This window comes from Microcebus murinus, chromosome 20 (assembly GCF_040939455.1).
Source record: "Microcebus murinus isolate Inina chromosome 20, M.murinus_Inina_mat1.0, whole genome shotgun sequence".
NCBI lineage: Eukaryota > Metazoa > Chordata > Mammalia > Primates > Cheirogaleidae > Microcebus > Microcebus murinus.
In genome coordinates, this window is record NC_134123.1 from 32,575,573 (window position 1) to 32,592,485 (window position 16,913).

The window sequence follows — 16,913 nt, forward strand, 5'->3', positions numbered from 1 at the left end:
GCCGGGGCTCCGGGGTGAGGAGCGGGCCGGCCACAGTGGGGCGCCCGGACCCTCCCCGGCCGGCTGTTCACAGCTGACTCTGCCCACTTTTTTGGGGATGGGGGCTTCTGGAGGGGGCATGAGGACAGACCGATCTGGACAGGAAGGGAGGGGATGGCTGTGTCTGCAAAGTCAGCTAGGACACGCCAGCTCGTGCCTGGTCCCTTAGGTCGTGCATCACATGCAGTGGCTCTGGTATCACCTCCTCCTCTGGGGAGCCTTCCTGGATTTCACGGGCAGTGCACCTGTCCCGTGCTCATGACCACCCAAGCTCCTCGTGAGCCTTGGCTGCCCCGTTGTCTCGAAGGCCAGCTCACCCCAGGGCCCCCGGGGGCACGTGGTCTCGAAGGCCAGCTCACCCCAGGACCCCCGGGGGCACGTGGTCTCGAAGGCCAGCTCACCCCAGGGCCCCCGGGGACACGTGGCAGGGTGTCCCGCTTGCTGTCCGAGCACAGACACCCCCAAACTTCCAGAGCCGTTTCCAAAGCACAGAGACACACACTTAGGTGCCAGTGGACCCACTTCCTGAAGCCCTGGGTACCTGTTCCTTTACTTTTGGTGGAAAATGCCCAGCGTCGTTGGGCAGCCGTCCCAGTGTCCTGAGCTAGCCATGCGGAAGGCCCGCTCTGGAGCGGCTTATCTGCGTAAGCTCCTTAATGGCGCGTACGGCGGGAGCCTGGCGGGGTCTCGACCTCTGATGGAGACGGCGCGGGGATAAGGGTATTAAAGGAAAAAAAAAGAGGTTTTCTTTCTTAATACCCCCCAGGCCCTCCCCGTGGGGTGATAAAAGGCGTGGGCTTCGCAGAGAGGCGGTTTGGCTCCCAGCCCGGCCACTTCCCGGCTGCGCGAGCCCGGGAAGGTCGCTTAGTCTCGCTGAGCCTCAGTTTCCTTGTCTGTGAAATGGGCCCGATCGAGCCTCCCAAGGCCACAGACGTCGATCTGAGAAGGTGCCAGGGAGGGCCCAGTCGACGCCTGGCCCGTGTTCAGCAAGCGTCAGCTCCCAGCTTTGTCACCGTTTTTTTTTTTTTTTTTGAGACAGAGTCTCACTTTGTTGCCCAGGCTAGAGTGCTGTGGCGTCAGCCTAGCTCACAGCAACCTCACACTCCTGGGCTCGAGCCATCCTCCTGCCTCAGCCTCCCGAGTAGCTGGGACAACAGGCATGAACCACCATGCCCGGCTCATTTTTTTTGGTATATATATTTTTAGTTGGTCAATTAATTTCTATTTTTGGTAGAGATGGGTCTCGCTCAGGCTGGTTTCGAACTCCTGACCTTGAGTGATCCACCCACATTGGCCTCCCAGAGTGCTAGGATTACAGGCGTGAGCCACCGCGCCCGGCCCTGTCACCGGTTTTAGAAGCAGCAGGTGGCACCCGCAGCGTGGCGTCAGTGAAGCTCTGGGCCCCGAGGCCCCCGGCCCGGAGTGGGGTGGCGTGCGGGGCCACCTGGCCGTGACCTCGGCTGGGGATCTCCCCAGGTCCTCGCGGGGCGTGTTAATTAGGACGCGCTCCAGCCCGGCCTGTCTCCTGGGCAGGAGCTGCACTCTCCGTGCGTGTGTCCCAGGGCAAGGCCCACCTGCCCGTGTTCTTAAACAGGGAGCCCTCGCGGCCGCGGACCGCTTCAGCACGGTGTGTTGGGCTAAATAAAGCTGCGATTATGACGGGCGAACGTCCCACGGGCCAGTGGAAGAACACCCGGCTCATGCCGCAGCCAGCTCGGGCTCTCCGCAAAGGGCAAACCTGAATGGCCTCATTGATGGGCGGGGTGGACGCGTGTCCGGCGGCCTTTGCAGGCCCGGCGTCTTCCTGAAGTTTCCGCCTATAGCTCTTGCTACCAAGGGTGCCTTCAGAGTCTCCCCTCCTGAATGTCTTTCGTGTTTGTTGCTGGACATTATTTTTTCCTTTAGGGGACAGAATTCTCTGGGGGCTTTGGTCATTCATTCATTCAGTGAATTTTGTTGAGCAACTACTATGTGCCGGGTGCCAGGTGTGCAGCAGGCTGGCCCCTGGTCTCCATGAGTGTACGGCGTGTGGCCCAGGCAGACCGTGGTGAGAGGACAGCCGCCCTGCTGGGAGCACTGCGTGGTGACCCCGGAGCACGTCTAGGAGTCATTGCTCTTGAGAAGTGAAAATAAGATTTAGGGGTCGATGAACGCCTAACGAAACTTGGATTTTGTTTTATTTATTTATTTATTTTTTGAGACACTCTCACTCTGTTGCCCAGGCTAGGGTGCCGTGGCGTCAGCCTAGCTCGCAGCAACCTCCAACTCCTGGGCTCAAGCGATCCTCCTGCCTCAGCCTCCCGAGTAGCTGGGACTACAGGCGTGCGCCACCATGTCTGACTAATTTTTTCTATTTTTAGTTGGCCAATTAATTTCTGTCTATTTTTAGTAGAGACGTGGGTCTTGCTTTTGCTCAGGCTGTTTTCGAACTCCTGACCTCGAGCGATCCTCCCGCCTCGGCCTCCCAGAGTGCTGGGATGACAGGCGTGAGCCACCGCGCCCGGCCTAAACTTGGATTTTAATCCAAAACCACACAGAGGCCTGCAAGGGGCTCCCTCCCTTCTCCTTGGAATGGTTCTCGCCTGAACGCTGCCATACTCCGTTTTCCTTTGAGCAGCTTGGAAGGCGGGCCGTCCGCGCGGCAGGGGGTGGGGGGCGTGCTGCGAATACAGGGGCAGGGATAGACGCCCAGGGTTCCTCTTTGATGCGGCCACTCAGCCAGCGAAGATGGCAGCGGGTGTCTTTGCCGTGGCTGGAGTTTACACTCGGTGCCCGGGGGACGGGCTGCAGACCCCGGTGGGCGGCTCCTCGCTGTCTTTCCCGATGAAAACTGGAAGACTCTACGCGAACTGACGTTTAATACTCGCAACTTGTGGGGTTAGTTAAAACGTCTCAAAGCGTCAGTGCCGTGGTCACGGTTGGGGAGACGATGACACGCGGTGGCCCTGGGTGGGAGAACGGCGGGCTCCGGGCGGCGGGCTGCGTTTTTGTATTGAACCAGGAGCTGGGTCGCTGGCTGTGTCTCCGTGGTGACTCCAACATTGCTGGAGAAGACACTCCAGTGCGGAGAGAGCCAGCGAGCTGGCCGGGGGTCCTGACTCACGGTGGGACGGAAGGGACCGGAGCGTGCCGGCGGTGAGGTGGCTCCCGAGAGCATCCCACCGGCTTTTGTGCCCCTGCTGGTGCACGGTGAGGAAGACCCGGTCGCTGACGAAAACCAGGGGGCAGGGGGCCCACCGCGGAGACGGCTACAGCTTCGGGCCGGTGCTGCTTCCTCGGTCGGCTGGGTGCGTGGAGGGGGAGGGGCGAGAACCCGCCTGGATAAGCCAGGTGTGGGCGCCAGGGCCTGCCAACCCCAGCCGCCCCCGCCGTCGTCTGTCAGGTCCAAAGCAAACAGCGCGGGCAGAGTTCCGATCCGGCCCGGCCCGGCCGGTAGAATTCCACCTGGCCAGGTCTGCTCTGAACTGTAACTTTCTCTTTGCGGTTTGAAATGATTCTTTGTGAAACCAAACCTCAAGCAAGCTCGGTTTTCAGATTGCTTTTTCTCCCCCCAAAGTGCATTTTTGTTGAAACTCTCGTGTGCTATTTTTTTTTCCCTCCCTCGCCGCTGTTAAGAAGAGACCTACCACCAAAAACCCGAGACGGACGAGATGAACGAGGTGGAGGTCTCTCCCGTCCCCGAAGAAAAACACGTCTGGGTCCAGCCGAGGGTGTCCAGACCCGCCAAGCCCAAGAAAGCCCCGGCGGTCAGCTACATGAGTGAGTCGGGCACCCTCTGCCCCGTCCTCCCCTCTGGGCCACCCCGGGGTGGGGGGTGGCAGGGGGGCTGGGGGGTTGAAAGGCCTCCAGGGTGACAAACAGCAGGGGGACAGGGCGAGGCAAGGCTTGCAAACGCACGGCCACGAGACGCTTTTTAAAAATGATACTTTTAAGCCTTTTCAAAAACAAGCATTACAGGAGTTGCACTTGGGTGGCATTTTTCCCCTCTCCAGGCAGGTATTTTAAGGTTAGACCTTCCCTCGTCCTTTCGAGGGGGACCTGAGCTGAGACTGGGTTCCTCAGGGGAGCGAGGGCCTCTCTAGGGGAGGACTCGGGGCGTGCAGCGTGGAGGCTGGCTGGCCTGTCGCTCGACTCTCTGAGACTCAGTTTGCTCATCCACGTAGTGGGGCAGTAACACCTATGCCAGGGGCGCTGTGAGCGTCACGTGCAGCGCTGTGGTCACCTGGTGTCCGCTGAGGTCTCCCTGTCCTCCGAGATCCGGACATCCGGGAGATCCCTTGTCACGGCTGCCTTCACTGAGGCTGCGGGCCGTGGAGGGGCATTTCTTGCAGGGACAGCAGCAGGCCCGGCCGGACGCCCCTGTTTCTCCCTCCATGCCCCCCCAGCACCGAATGCCGGAAAACTGGACTCCCCTTGAGGAGAGCCCCGGCTCACGCTCCCCCTTCTCCCCTGCTCTGACCCCCTCTCCCCTCCTGCACCAGCCTGCTGTCCTCTGGGGCCTCCAGATGACTCCTCCCCGGCGGGCAACCATGCTGTGGCTTCCTCTGACCAGCACACATGCGGACGCCTTTGTCCGGCAGTCCCGAATGGTGCCCTTGTTTCTTTCGATAACATGCAATCATAGTGTCCGTCCTCTTCAAAACCGTGACGCGACTCCAAGACGCCGACACGGCCCTGTAAAATAACGACACGGGGGAGCTTGCCAGACGTCCTCTGGGCTGTGGGGCAGACGGCGTGGCGAGCGTGGCTGGGTCCTCAGCCCGCAGGCCCGGGTACGGTGTCCGCCTCACCGCCCTGCAAGTCCTGCCCTCCGGAGCCCTATGGGGCCGTGGCCACGTTCACCTTCTCACTTGATGCTCACAGTCAGCCTTGGAGAGGCGGGTGCCGTGCCCACGCCCAGTGTTCTCGGAGCGGAATTCCATGAGTGGAATGGAATCCATCATGGATTGGAATTCCATGGAATGGAATTGAAGGAAGTGGAACCTCATTTCCACACCTTTAAAGAGGGGAAGTCACTTGTCCAAGGTCATGCTGCTAGTATAGACCGAGGGTCTGGGATTCGAGCCTCCCAACTAGAGCTGCCGCCACCAGGCATTGCTCTTGCTCTTGCTACGGCACGGATTATACAGAATGTGCCAGAATGTCCCTGGGAGTGGGCGGAGGGGTCCTCTTCTTTTTTCTATTCCCTTTTTCTCATTAGATTTTACCAAGAAAGGGAGGGGTCTTCTAACCCTCCCGCCTTCCCGAGGTGACGTGTGTTTCCGACTTCCTCTCCTAGCCCAGGTCGTCAGATGCGACACCAAGATGAAGGACAAGTGCAAAGGGTCCACCTGCAACAGGTAAGGCCCGGCCGGTCCCTGTCCTGCGCCGCTGAACCGGCCGAGGTGGCGGGTCACGTCCCGACCCTCGGGCTGACTGCCACCCACACCGGGCTGGGAGGAAGCTCACGGGAAGATGGTGTTCACTGTTTTCAGCACAAAAAGGGGGGACCAGGTTGAGCCAGGAGCTAACTCAGTTAGGGTGGCCGGGACACCCCCGAGTCCCCCCCCACCCCTGACTGCTGCCACTTCTGCAGAGCTTGCCGCACAAAGACGGCCATCTGTGTCCACCCAGACCGCCGCTTCTCAAGCTCGGCACTGCTGCGTTGGGGGCGGGTCATTCTTTCCGGTGGGGGCTGTCCTGTGCACTGCGGGGGTGTAGCGGCGTCCCTGGCTTTGACTCCCCAGACGCCAGCAGCACTGCCCCCAGTCGTGCCACCAGAAATGTCTCCAGATGTCCCTTGAGGGGTAGCATCACCTGTAGTGGAGAACCACTAACCTAGAGCGTCGACCCAAGCTCCGGGTCCCCTCCCCCCACCCACATATGTTCCAGTAAGTATGTTGTCCCCGGTGGGCACGGGGCCACACCCTGCAGACCACTGGGAAGGGTTTTCTGAGCGAGCGGCGAACAGAAAATCTCATTATCTTAACCCAGTGGTTCCAACCCCGAGAGTAAACCAGCTGTCCAAAGCAAACAACAGCGGCAGATTGCAGTATTTGCCGATTCCTGTGGTGTGAACACTCCTGTCCTGGCTGGTTTCAAGCCACCCGTGGTTTGACCCCAGCTCACGGCATCACTGAAGGTTTAAGCAAGCTGCCCCGGCCAGCCAGGATGCGGGGGGCTCCCGTGTACCCGTCGTGTGTTAGAGCCAATCTGGAGGACTTTTTTTTGTTTGTTTTTTGAGACAGAGTCTCACTCTGTCGCCTGGGCTAGAGTGAGTGCCGTGGCGTCAGCCTCGCTCACAGCAACCTCAAACTCCTGGGCTTAAGCGATCCTCCTGCCTCAGCCTCCTGAGTAGCTGGGGCTACAGGCATGCGCCTCCATGCCCGGCTAATTTTTTCTATGTATTTTTAGTTGGCCAGTTAATTTCTTTCTATTTATAGTAGAGACGGGGTCTCCCTCTTGCTCAGGCTGGTTTTGAACTCCTGACCTTGAGCGATCTGCCCGCCTCGACCTCCCAGAGTGCTGGGATGACAGGCGTGAGCCACCGCGCCCGGCCTGGGGAACTTTTTAGAAGTGCTCATTCCAGAGCCCTCTGCCCAGAGACGCTGAGAGCCAGCCGGAGATGAGTGTGCGCGTGGCCTGTGGTTTGGGGGTTTTAACGTGTGTGTGTAAGGCCCCTCCCCGTGATTCTGACACGCACCCCGTGTGCCAAGCCAGGTGTACGACCTCCGGCCCCACAGCCTGGCAGAATCTCCTGGGGAGTCTGTTAGACATCGAGATTCTGGGCCTCACCTGGGTCCCGGGAGGTTGAGCGAGCTCGAGAATTTGCCAGTCTTACCTTGAGAAACCAGAGGCCTGGAAGAGCTGACCAAGCCGCACTGAGATGAGACGGTCACAGCATGGAGGCGCTTGCCTGGAGCTCAGTCCCCGGCTGGGGACCGGCCCGGCAGTGGAGCAAGATTTGGGCTCGATGAAAGCAAAAAGGGGCTGGGTGCAGCGGCTCACTCCTGCAGTCCTAGAGCTTCGGGAGGCTGAGGTGGGAGGATCGCTTGAGGGCTGGAGTTCGAGACCAGCCTGGGCAACAGAGTAAGATCCTGTCACTGCAAGAATTTTTTAAAACTTAGCCGGGTGTGGTGGCACACACCTGTGATCACAGCTGCATGGGGGCTGGAAGAGGAGGATGGCTTGAGCCCAGGAGTTTGAGGTTATAGTAAACTATGATCAGGCCACTGCACTCCAGCCTGGGCAACAGAGTGAGATCTTGTCTCTAAAAAACAAAGCAAAAACCCCAAAATACAAGAAGGATCTTTGTTGTGATAACCACCTTCTTACTGAGTCCCTTCATCTCTGTCTGTCCTCTTACTCACAACGTCCCTGTGCAATGGGTCATCCGTTCTTGGTCCCGGAGGCTGGGAATAGGTGACCAGCTGGCCTCAGTTTGCCCGGGACTTTGCCCACATTTAGCCCTGAAACTCCAGGAAGCCCCTGGGTCCTGGGCCAGCGGGGTGCTTGGTCACCCCAGCGGGGAGTGGGATTTAGTCAAAGTGTTTCTGAAAGAAGCTGTGGGCTTTCAAATGAGACAAATTGTACCAAGTCGGTGACGAGTGTGTCCCCAAGGTGCTCTCTGTCAGGGGGGGTCTCCCCTCCCTCAACGTCAGCTGTTCACCTAGTCGAGGCTGAACTTCCCGGCAGGAGCCCAAATTACAGATGCTCTGGGTTACCGGTTCGAAAAGAACTTCCCACCCAGGCCTCGGGTCTGGTTGTGGATCCCAGGGGCCGGGCTCTCAGGGGATTGGAAGGCCATGGCCCAGCCCTGCTGAGAGGGGCCTGGCAGAGCAGCCAGACACGGGTCACCATGGCAGGGAGAGAGGGATGGGGCCGGAGCTGGAGGCTGCAGGCCTGTGCCAGGACGCCCCTACCCGTGGTCCCTCAGGTCCAGGGTTCCTCTGGGGCAGGTGGCCCTGGCCCACAATGAAAAAAAAAAAAGAAAAGAACTTCCCGAGCTGTAGAAATGTGAGATGTACAAGTAGCAGACGTGTTGTAAGCATGTCGTAAACATGAAGCTCTTGACCAGGGAATTGCAGGGTGGCCCGGAGTACTGAGCTGCTGGACACACGTTGGGGCCGAGCCGGTGCCCGGCACGTGTTCGCAGCAGTGCGTTGGCCACCGGCAGATCCTGCAGGACTGCAGGCGGATCCGAGTGGGCCGCTTCCCCGGTGGGCCAGCGCATCCCCCGAAGGTAGTCGAGTGGATCCATCGAGCTGACAGAGCTGGTTAACATCGTGCGTTCCGGAGTTGAAGCGCGTCTGCCAGGAAGAACGAGCGCGGTTTTGGCAGCGCGGCTGCCGGGCTGCTCCTTCTGGCAGCAAACCGCCGACAGGTGCGGCCGCCCCTTGCAGACCCTCGGGTTCGTGACGCGAAAACCGTGTCCTCAGGAGAGGGGGCCTGATTCTCCTTCCTGTGAAATCTGGCTTGAGTTCGTCAAAAGCTGAGTCGAGTCATTTAGAGCACCTGTTAAAAAGAGGAGGGGGTTTAGGCCACGGCGCCTTGGAACTGGGCTTGCCAGGAGCGCTTCGCTCCGAGTGTTGCGAGTTGCACTTTGAGCGACCGGGGACGAGGTCGTTGGTGGGCTCACGCGCCGTCCCCGGGGACAGCTGGCAGCTGGCCGGCAAATGCTGTGAAGCGAAGCCAATTAATGAGTCGCTGGGATGAGTTCGGCGTAGCGATGGTCGGTGGCGGAGTGACCACAGCTGGTACCTGTCTCTGCCCTTGTGCTCAGCGTTAGGTGGCCTTGGCACATCTCTGTGCCGGGCGGATGGGGAAGGAGGCAGGCAGCGCCTAGAAGGGGTGTCCACTCCTCAAAACGCACGGGTCTGGGAGTTTCGGAGCCGAGTTGTCCTTCTGCGGTGACGTGCCTCTCTGTGCTCTAAGCTTGAGCTGACAGTGTCACATCCGTACTGCGCGGTGCGGAAAAACAGATCAGGACTAGAGAACGTTCCTTGCCAGAGAGCAGCGAAACGGTTCTCCAGCTGGGGGTGGGTGGAGCACTCCCCGGGCAGGGAGAAGGCGGGGATCCGTCCACACAGAGATGTGAGGGGCCTCCCGTCGAGAATTGTGACGCGGCCCCCACCCACAGTGGTGAGAGCACCCCCGTCTTGCTGGCGGAAGCCGCCCCACGATCTCGCACGCCGGTGTCCCCTGCGTGGGGCTTTTGCAGAAGTAATATTCACTGGACTTTTTCTTTCTGACTTTAAAAAGTATTCTTGGCCGGGCGCGGTGGCTCATGCCTGTAATCCTAGCACTCTGGGAGGCCGAGGCGGGAGGATTGCTCGAGGTCAGGAGTTCAATATCAGCCTGAGCAAGAGCGAGACCCTGTCTCTACTAGAAATAGAAAGAAATTATTGGCCAACTAATATATATAGAATAATAATTAGCCGGGCATGGAGGCGCATGCCTATAGTCCCAGCTACTTGGGAGGCTGAGGCAGCAGGATTGCTTGAGCCCAGGAGTTTGAGGTTGCTGTGAGCTAGGCTGACGCCACGGCACTCACTCTAGCCTGGGCAACAAAGTAAGACTCTGTCTCAAAAAAAAAAGTATTCTTGGCCATTGCAAATAATTCAGGAAGGCAACAACGACAAAGATGTACAGAGACAAAACCAGGCCCCCGAGTCTCCCCAGTACCGGCAGCAGTTTGACGTCTTTCCTTCCAGTCGTTTTTCTGCACGTGGAGGAGGCTGAAGCTGCTTCCACATTCTCACTCAATGCGTTCCAGAGTCAGTGGGCAATTCCTCACGTGCGTCGTGCTCGGTGGCTGTGCCATGCCCCGCCACACGGCTGCACCGGGACATGTTTGGCCGTCGCTTTGACGCCTGCTGACTCACTTCCAGTTTTCCACAATTACGAGCAGTTGGAATGTGCTCTTAGATCCGACTTCCTGGCTTGTTTTTCTTGGGACGTGCACGCACAAGGGAAATGGAAGAGTCAGTGCTACGAATGTTTAAGGCTTGCCTAAAGGTCAGGATGATTTCTACTCCAACACCACCACTGAGTTTTGCCCTATTAAAAAGCCTGGCAATCTGATACCTAGAAAACTAACAGCATCTCCTTTTAATTTGCACCTCTTTGATGAATGGGGGTTGAGCGTCTTTCTGAGTGCATTTGAAGTCTTGCTTCTGCGAATGGTCTGTGGATTCATACGCCTGTAACACCCGTCTTGGGCGCCTGAAAACAGCGTTTTAGATGACATTAGACCCTCCACATAGGCGGATTCAACCACCCGCAGATCAAAAATATTTTTTAAAAAACAATCATACTGGCCATGCACGGTGGCTCACGCCTGTGATCCTACCACTCTTGGAGGCCGAGGCGGGCGGATTGCTCAAGGTCAGGTGTTCAAAACCAGCCTGAGCAAGAGCGAGACCCCGTCTCTACTAAAAATAGAAAGAAATTAATTGGCCAGCTAAAAATAAATAGAAAAAATTAGCCGGGCATGGTGGCGCATGCCTATAGTCCCAGCTACTCAGGAGGCTGAGGCAGGAGGATCGCTGGAGCCCAGGAGTCGGAGGTTGCTGTGAGCTAGGCTGATACCACAGCACTCTAGCCTATGGAACAGAGTGAGACTCTGTCTCAAAAGAATAAAAAAAAACAAATGTAAAAACAATACAGTGTAACAACTATTGACATATGTTTACATTATATCAGGTACTGTAAGAAATGCAGAGATGACTTGCAGCTTAAGGGGGAATGTGCCCAGGCTACATGCAAATCCTGTGACATTTTACACAAGGAACTTGGGCAGCCACGGGCTTTGGTATCTGGGTGGGGGATGGTCCTGGAACCAATGTCCTGCGGGTGTCAAGGGACGATTGTGTTGTGTTTGTGTGACTATGAACTTCAGTCTGGGCCTGGGCAAGTTGTGACTTGAACCAGTGGAATGCGCATTACCGAAGCTTCTCCGTATTTAATAACAGAGCTATGGAAGAGCAAACCGATAAAGTCTGTGTGCGGTGCCATCGACGTGCTGGCCTCAGAACGTCATGTCGTTTCTTCCCCGCAGGTATCAGTGCCCGGCGGGCTGCCTGCGGAACAAGGCTAAGATTTTCGGGACTCTGTTTTACGAGAGCGTGAGTACGGCCGGCATTCCCTCGAGCCATAGGTTTCGAAGGAGGGCTGGTGGTTTTGCGGGATGAGATTTTCTCCCCACTCCTTAGCCAAACCGGGCACGCCCGGAACTGACCCGGGGGTGCATTTCTGGGCTCACAGACACGCGGAGCCACTTCTGGGAACTGAGCTGATCCCCGGGAGGCCGGTCCCCCGCCGGCTGGGCGTCCGCATGCTCCACTGGAGGGGGAGAAAGGGCCGTTTGTCGCTGCTCTCAGTTCGTAAAGCGACTCGGATGGGTTTTGAAGATAAGCGGCCCCGGGAACAAAGACACGGTTATAGGCAGACGGGGACTTCCGAGGTTGGGGAAGTCCCGCCCGTCCTTTTGGCTCGTAGTGGGTTGAGGACGAACATGGGGGCGCTTCTGACAAAGGCTGAGTCACAAGCCGCGTGTGCTCTCCCCTCCCCCCCAGTCCTCCAGCATCTGCCGGGCCGCCATTCACCACGGGGTCCTCGATGACCAGGGGGGCCTGGTGGACGTCACCAGGAACGGGAAGGTGCCCTTCTTCGTGAGATCCGAGAGAAACGGCCTGGAGTCTTTGAGGTAACCGTCCTGCGGTCGCGGTTCCTTACAGTGTTTTTCCCGGTGACGAAAGTGCCGCTGAACCTTTAGAAAGTGTTGAACAATATGAAGGCGCAGAAAAAAGTAAAGACAACTTGGATCCCGTAACTCAGAAATCGCCCCTGTAGGCAACGTAGCAGCACATCTCATTCCGGCGGGACCTTCCTGGGTGTGTGTTGAACTTGGGCGAGTTTTGAATCCTCCTTTTTCTACCTTTTGAGTCAACGAGAACGCTTCAGGCTGATGGTGTCTGTGAATGTGTGGGCTCATTCCTTTTTGTTGAGACAGAGTCTCACTCTGTTGCCCAGGCTAGAGTGAGTGCCATGGTGTCAGCCTCGCTCACAGCAACCTCAGACTCCTGGGTTCAAGCGATCCTCCTGCCTCAGCCTCCCGAGTAGCTGGGACTACAGGCATGCGCCACCATGCCCGGCTAATTTTTTCTATATATATTAGTTGGCCAATTAATTTCTTTCTATTTAGAGTAGAGATGGGGTCTCGCTCTTGCTCAGGCTGGCTTTGAACTCCTGACCTTGAGCCATTCTCCTACCTCGGCCTCCCCAAGTGGTAGGATTACTAAGCTAGTTCATTTTTTTTTTGAGACAGAGTCTCACTTTGTTGCCCAGGCTAGAGTGAGTGCTGTGGCGTCAGCCTAGCTCACAGCAACCTCAGACTCCTGGGCTTAAGCAATCCTACTGCCTCAGCCTCCCGAGTAGCTGGGACTACAGGCATGCACCACCATGCCCGGCTCATTTTTTCTATATATATTAGTTGGCCAATTAATTTCTTTCTATTTATAGTAGAGATGGGGCCTCGCTCTTGCTCAGGCTGGTTTTGAACTCCTGACCTCGAGCAATCCGCCCACCTTGGCCTCCCAGAGTGCTAGGATTACAGGCTTGAGCCACCTCGCCTGGCCTAAGCTAGTTCTTGATTAGCGATTTTTCCACTCCCTAGAGAGTGAGGTTTTTCAGTTTTTTTAATGTACTTACTTTCCCCCCAAGGTAATGTTTGTCATCGAGGGTGGACAGATGGTGGGTGGGTCCTTCTCGATGTGGGACTTCCTGGGTAGCGGTGGGGGAGGCATGACTGGCTGCTCCCACCTGATCTGCCTGTGGAACCCAGTGGGGACAATAGGGGTCAGACAGACCAGGTTCCTCCTCTTCCCCCGTGTGATTCAGGCCAGTGTCTTCACCTCTTCTGAGTGGCAGTGTCCTCATTTGCAGTGAGGGTCATCTGCAGCACCGTTAAAACTCGTGCCTGTTGGAGACCTCTTGTGCCCCTCCCTGTAGCCCCCGCCTTGCGCGTCTCTGGAGCTTTGAACATTGCTCCCGGGACACACATGTGCAGGGGAGATTCGGGGACTCCCCCGTGCCCGTTGCCCACCCCGGGGTCTATGACAAGGAAAGCTTTGAACAAAGCCTCCTGCGATGGGTACAAGGTAGCGCATCCCGTCCAACTGTGAGGCTACTTGGAAAATTTTCGAAAACAAGAAGAGTCGTTGCACTTTGACACATCTTGCTCTTCGGGCGAGGTTGGGATATCCCTCTTCTGCTGCCTTAGCGAGGGACTTGGCGTGAGGGGTTAGGCAGAGCAAAGAGCAGGGCAGTCCATGCACGCAGATACCGGTTGGGTAACTTCAACACCGCAGCGGGGAGGCCCTGCGCAGGCCACTGGGAGCTCGGTGAAGGCTCCACTCCTGCGTCCCGGCCATGCTTGTCCTGGAGGCCCTCCGGGTCCCTAACAATGGCCCACTTTGCACCCAGAGCAGGGCATCTGCACGTTTTGGAATTCAAGGGTCTGCCGACATTAATGCAGAGCAATTTACGGCTTTATTCTCACCAATCTCTAATTGAAAGGTAGTATTTTCTTCCCTTGTGAATGTTGGCCATGAACCAGGCTAGCATTCGCAGGGCCGGCGACTTTCTCGCTGGAAGAATCCAGTTGCTGCAAACATCCTGAAACCCCGTCCCTGGTGCGTTTCCCCTGAAATGACAGCAGTTAGAAGATCCGCCTCTAAAATCTGCTATTCGGTGCATTGATAAAGGAAGCCAGCTTTAATGCAAATCTGCTTTAACACTTTGATAATGATATTAATAATAAGTGATTTCCTTTGTGATGTTTTAAATCCATCTTAGGCGTTTTTAAAACCATTATTCTGAGAAGGGGTCCGTAGGCTTCACCAGGCTGCCAGAGGAGTCCTTGGTACAAAAAAGGTTAAGGGCTAGGCGCTGTGGCTCACGCCTGTAATCCTAGCTCTTGGGAGGCCGAGGCGGGCGGATTGCTCAAGGTCAGGAGTTCAAAACCAGCCTGAGCAAGAGCGAGACCCCGTCTCTACTATAAATAGAAAGAAATTAATTGGCCAACTGATATATATATAAAAAATTAGCCGGGCATGGTGGTGCATGCCTGTAGTCCCAGCTACTTGGGAGGCTGAGGCAGGAGGATCGCTTGAGCCCAGGAGTGTGAGGTTGCTGTGAGCTAGGCTGATGCCACAGCACTCACTCTAGCCTGGACAACAAAGTGAGACTCTGTCTCAAAAAAAAAAAAAAAAAAAAGGTTAAGGTTTGCTCTAGAATATTCTGAGAACTTTCAGGCTGATGGGAAACAAGTGGGAAAGTGTGAAGTTGAAGCTGTAAATAAGATAAGTACCAGAGCAAGGGTGTGCTTTCAGAAGCAATTCTGTTTGCACTTACCTAATGTTTTCTTTTACAGCAAATACAAACCTTCTGGCTCATTCACGGTATCAAAGGTGAAAGGTAAGCTGGCACCTCTTATGTGACCATAATACCCAGGTTATCTTGGATGTCCCTCAAAATTTCACTTCCCTTAGTCGTTGTTTTCATGTTAACATACATGGCTGCTCTCAGCGTTTGCAGAGGCTTTTTCGAGAGGGCCCTGAGGAGGTCATTTCGTTAACTAGTTTCTAAACATCTCTGGACTTGAAACTGGCCCCAGATTGCTGAGCCTGAAGCACAGGGCTGAGCTTGCCAGCTGAATGCCACAGAAATACCGACAGCTGGGGTTGGGGTGGCCGAGTTTTCCCCGGGAGTTTCTATCGATTAGTAGTGGCTTCCTGGAGCTTGATAGATTAGTAATGTCTGCCGTGGACACAGGTGGGAGAGTTTGGGAAGTGCGTGATGCATCTTCGCCCCCTCCGACCCAGCTTCTTACATGGCTCAGGGTGTGTTCCTTTGGCAGGCCGGGAGGTGGGCATGGGAGGGCGTGCTCCCACCAGAGGTGGACGGATGGGTTACAGCCGCCCAAACCTGGCCTTTGACCCCAGTGATGTCGGGCAGGCCGGGATGCGGAAGCATCATGCAGGGTCCTCCCTGGGAACGTTGCTGCTAACCCCGCCTTTCCTCTGGGAAAGCAACTATTGTCATTTGCCCTGGATGCAAGAACATCTCATTAGATATCTTTACAAAAAGGTATAGAGGTGCCTTTTTCTTATTACGAAAAGAATGCCTGATTATTCCAGATAATTTAAAAATATCTTGGGAGGAACAAGTTTTAAAAAATGACTTGACCTAAATTCTGCTAGTTAGAGATAACCACTGCGAACATTTCAGTTTATTCGTTCTATGTCTTAAAAGTATAAACATTGGTAATATATATATATATTGATAGCTTTTAAAATGTGAGATGGAATCACATACAATTTTTTGCTTACATAATTATGTGCCAGGAATATATTTTCTGTGCCTTTAAATGTTCTCCTAAACCCGATTTTAGTGATCTCCCCGTCATCTCCTTGCACAGAAGTCCCTGAGGTACCAACCCAATCCCCTTTGTTGGACAGCTGCATAGACCCATTTTACAGGCACGTGGCCTGAGGTCCAGGCTTGCGGGGGGCCCTGACCCTCTCCCTCTGCGTTCCCGTTCACAGTGCAGGACTTGGACTGCTACACCACCGTCGCTCAGCTCTGCCCATTTGAAAAGCCGGCGGTCCACTGCCCAAGGTGAGGCTCGAGGAGGGGGCAGGAAACAGCTGCCAAAGTGGCAGGGTGGGCTCGGGGTGGGGGTGGGGTCTCTCCTTTCCAGGGGCAGGGGCATCACCTTCTCACGAGATGTCCCTGGCGTCTGGTTTCACCTATGCTGGTGCTGAGTGAAGAAGGGACCGGGCCGGGTTGCACCCAGAACTCAATCACTGTGCGCTCAAAGGCTGGGACTGCTAGACCCTTACCTGCTAGCCCTCAATCTGGGCTGCGTGTTGGAATCTCTGGGCAAAGGCATTAAAAAAAAATTCCCAGGGCCCTGCCCAGACCGCGGAAGGCCTCGCCGGTGACCCCTGCATGTGTCACGGTCCCAGAACCCTGCTCCGTTCTGGAAGCTGAGGGGTCCTTTATCTGCTTTAGAGCAGCCTGTCGTTTCCTGGGCTCCGTCTATCTCATGCCTTCTATGGGTCACGTGAGAGGCGCTTTCTCAGAATCAGCTTCATTGACGTCCGCGATGCGTTCCGTGCTACATAAGAACACAATTCGATCGTGTAGTTGCGCAGACATGACGGTGGAGCTGCCACCACCACCCCATCAAGACGAGGGACGTCCCCTCACCCCAGAGAGGGCCTCGGGGGTGTTGGTCCCCCCACACCCCTGTCGCCACGGGGCTCCTCTCTGTTGCCATGGTTCTGCCTGGTCAGCCGCCACCGAGGGTGGATTTTTGTGTCTGGCTTCCGTCAGTCCGCGCCGTGCTGTGGAGACACATCCGTGCTGTTGAGCGTGTCCACGGTTTATTCTTCTTTCTTTCTCTTGAGACAGAGTCTCACCTCTGTCGCCCGGGCTAGAGTGCCCTGGCGTCAGCCTAGCTCACAGCAACCTCAAATTCCCGGGCTCAAGCGATCCTCCTGCCTCAGCCTCCCGAGTAGCTGGGACTACAGGCATGCGCCACCATGCCCGGCTAATTTTTTTCTATTTTTAGTTCTTGGCTAATTTCTTTCTATTTTTAGTAAGAGACAGGGTCTTGCTCTTGCTCAGGCTGGTCTCGAACTCCTGAGCTCAAACGATCCTCCTGCCTCGGCCTCCCAGAGTGCTGGGATGACAGGAGTGAGCCACCGCGCCGGCCCGTGGTGTATTCTTCCATGTCTCCGTGCGGTGTTCCGTTCTGTGGACACGCCACGGTTCGTCTGTCCAAGGAACAGGTTCTACCGGCATCTGCCCAAACCTCAATTAACTGA

The 16,913-nt window shown here is 56.1% G+C and overlaps 1 protein-coding gene across 3 annotated transcripts in view; it reads left to right on the plus strand.

Annotated features, from left to right (window-relative positions):
- Positions 1–16,913, plus strand: part of CRISPLD2 (cysteine rich secretory protein LCCL domain containing 2) — a 63,361-nt gene that overhangs the window by 23,218 nt on the left and 23,230 nt on the right. For all 3 annotated transcript variants that reach the window (XM_075995833.1, XM_075995834.1, XM_075995832.1), the window contains exons 7-12: positions 3,655–3,798; positions 5,318–5,378; positions 11,078–11,144; positions 11,595–11,725; positions 14,453–14,496; positions 15,627–15,699. In XM_075995833.1, coding sequence (XP_075851948.1) covers positions 3,655–3,798; positions 5,318–5,378; positions 11,078–11,144; positions 11,595–11,725; positions 14,453–14,496; positions 15,627–15,699 — 520 coding nt within the window. The remainder of the gene's footprint in view (positions 1–3,654; positions 3,799–5,317; positions 5,379–11,077; positions 11,145–11,594; positions 11,726–14,452; positions 14,497–15,626; positions 15,700–16,913) is intronic.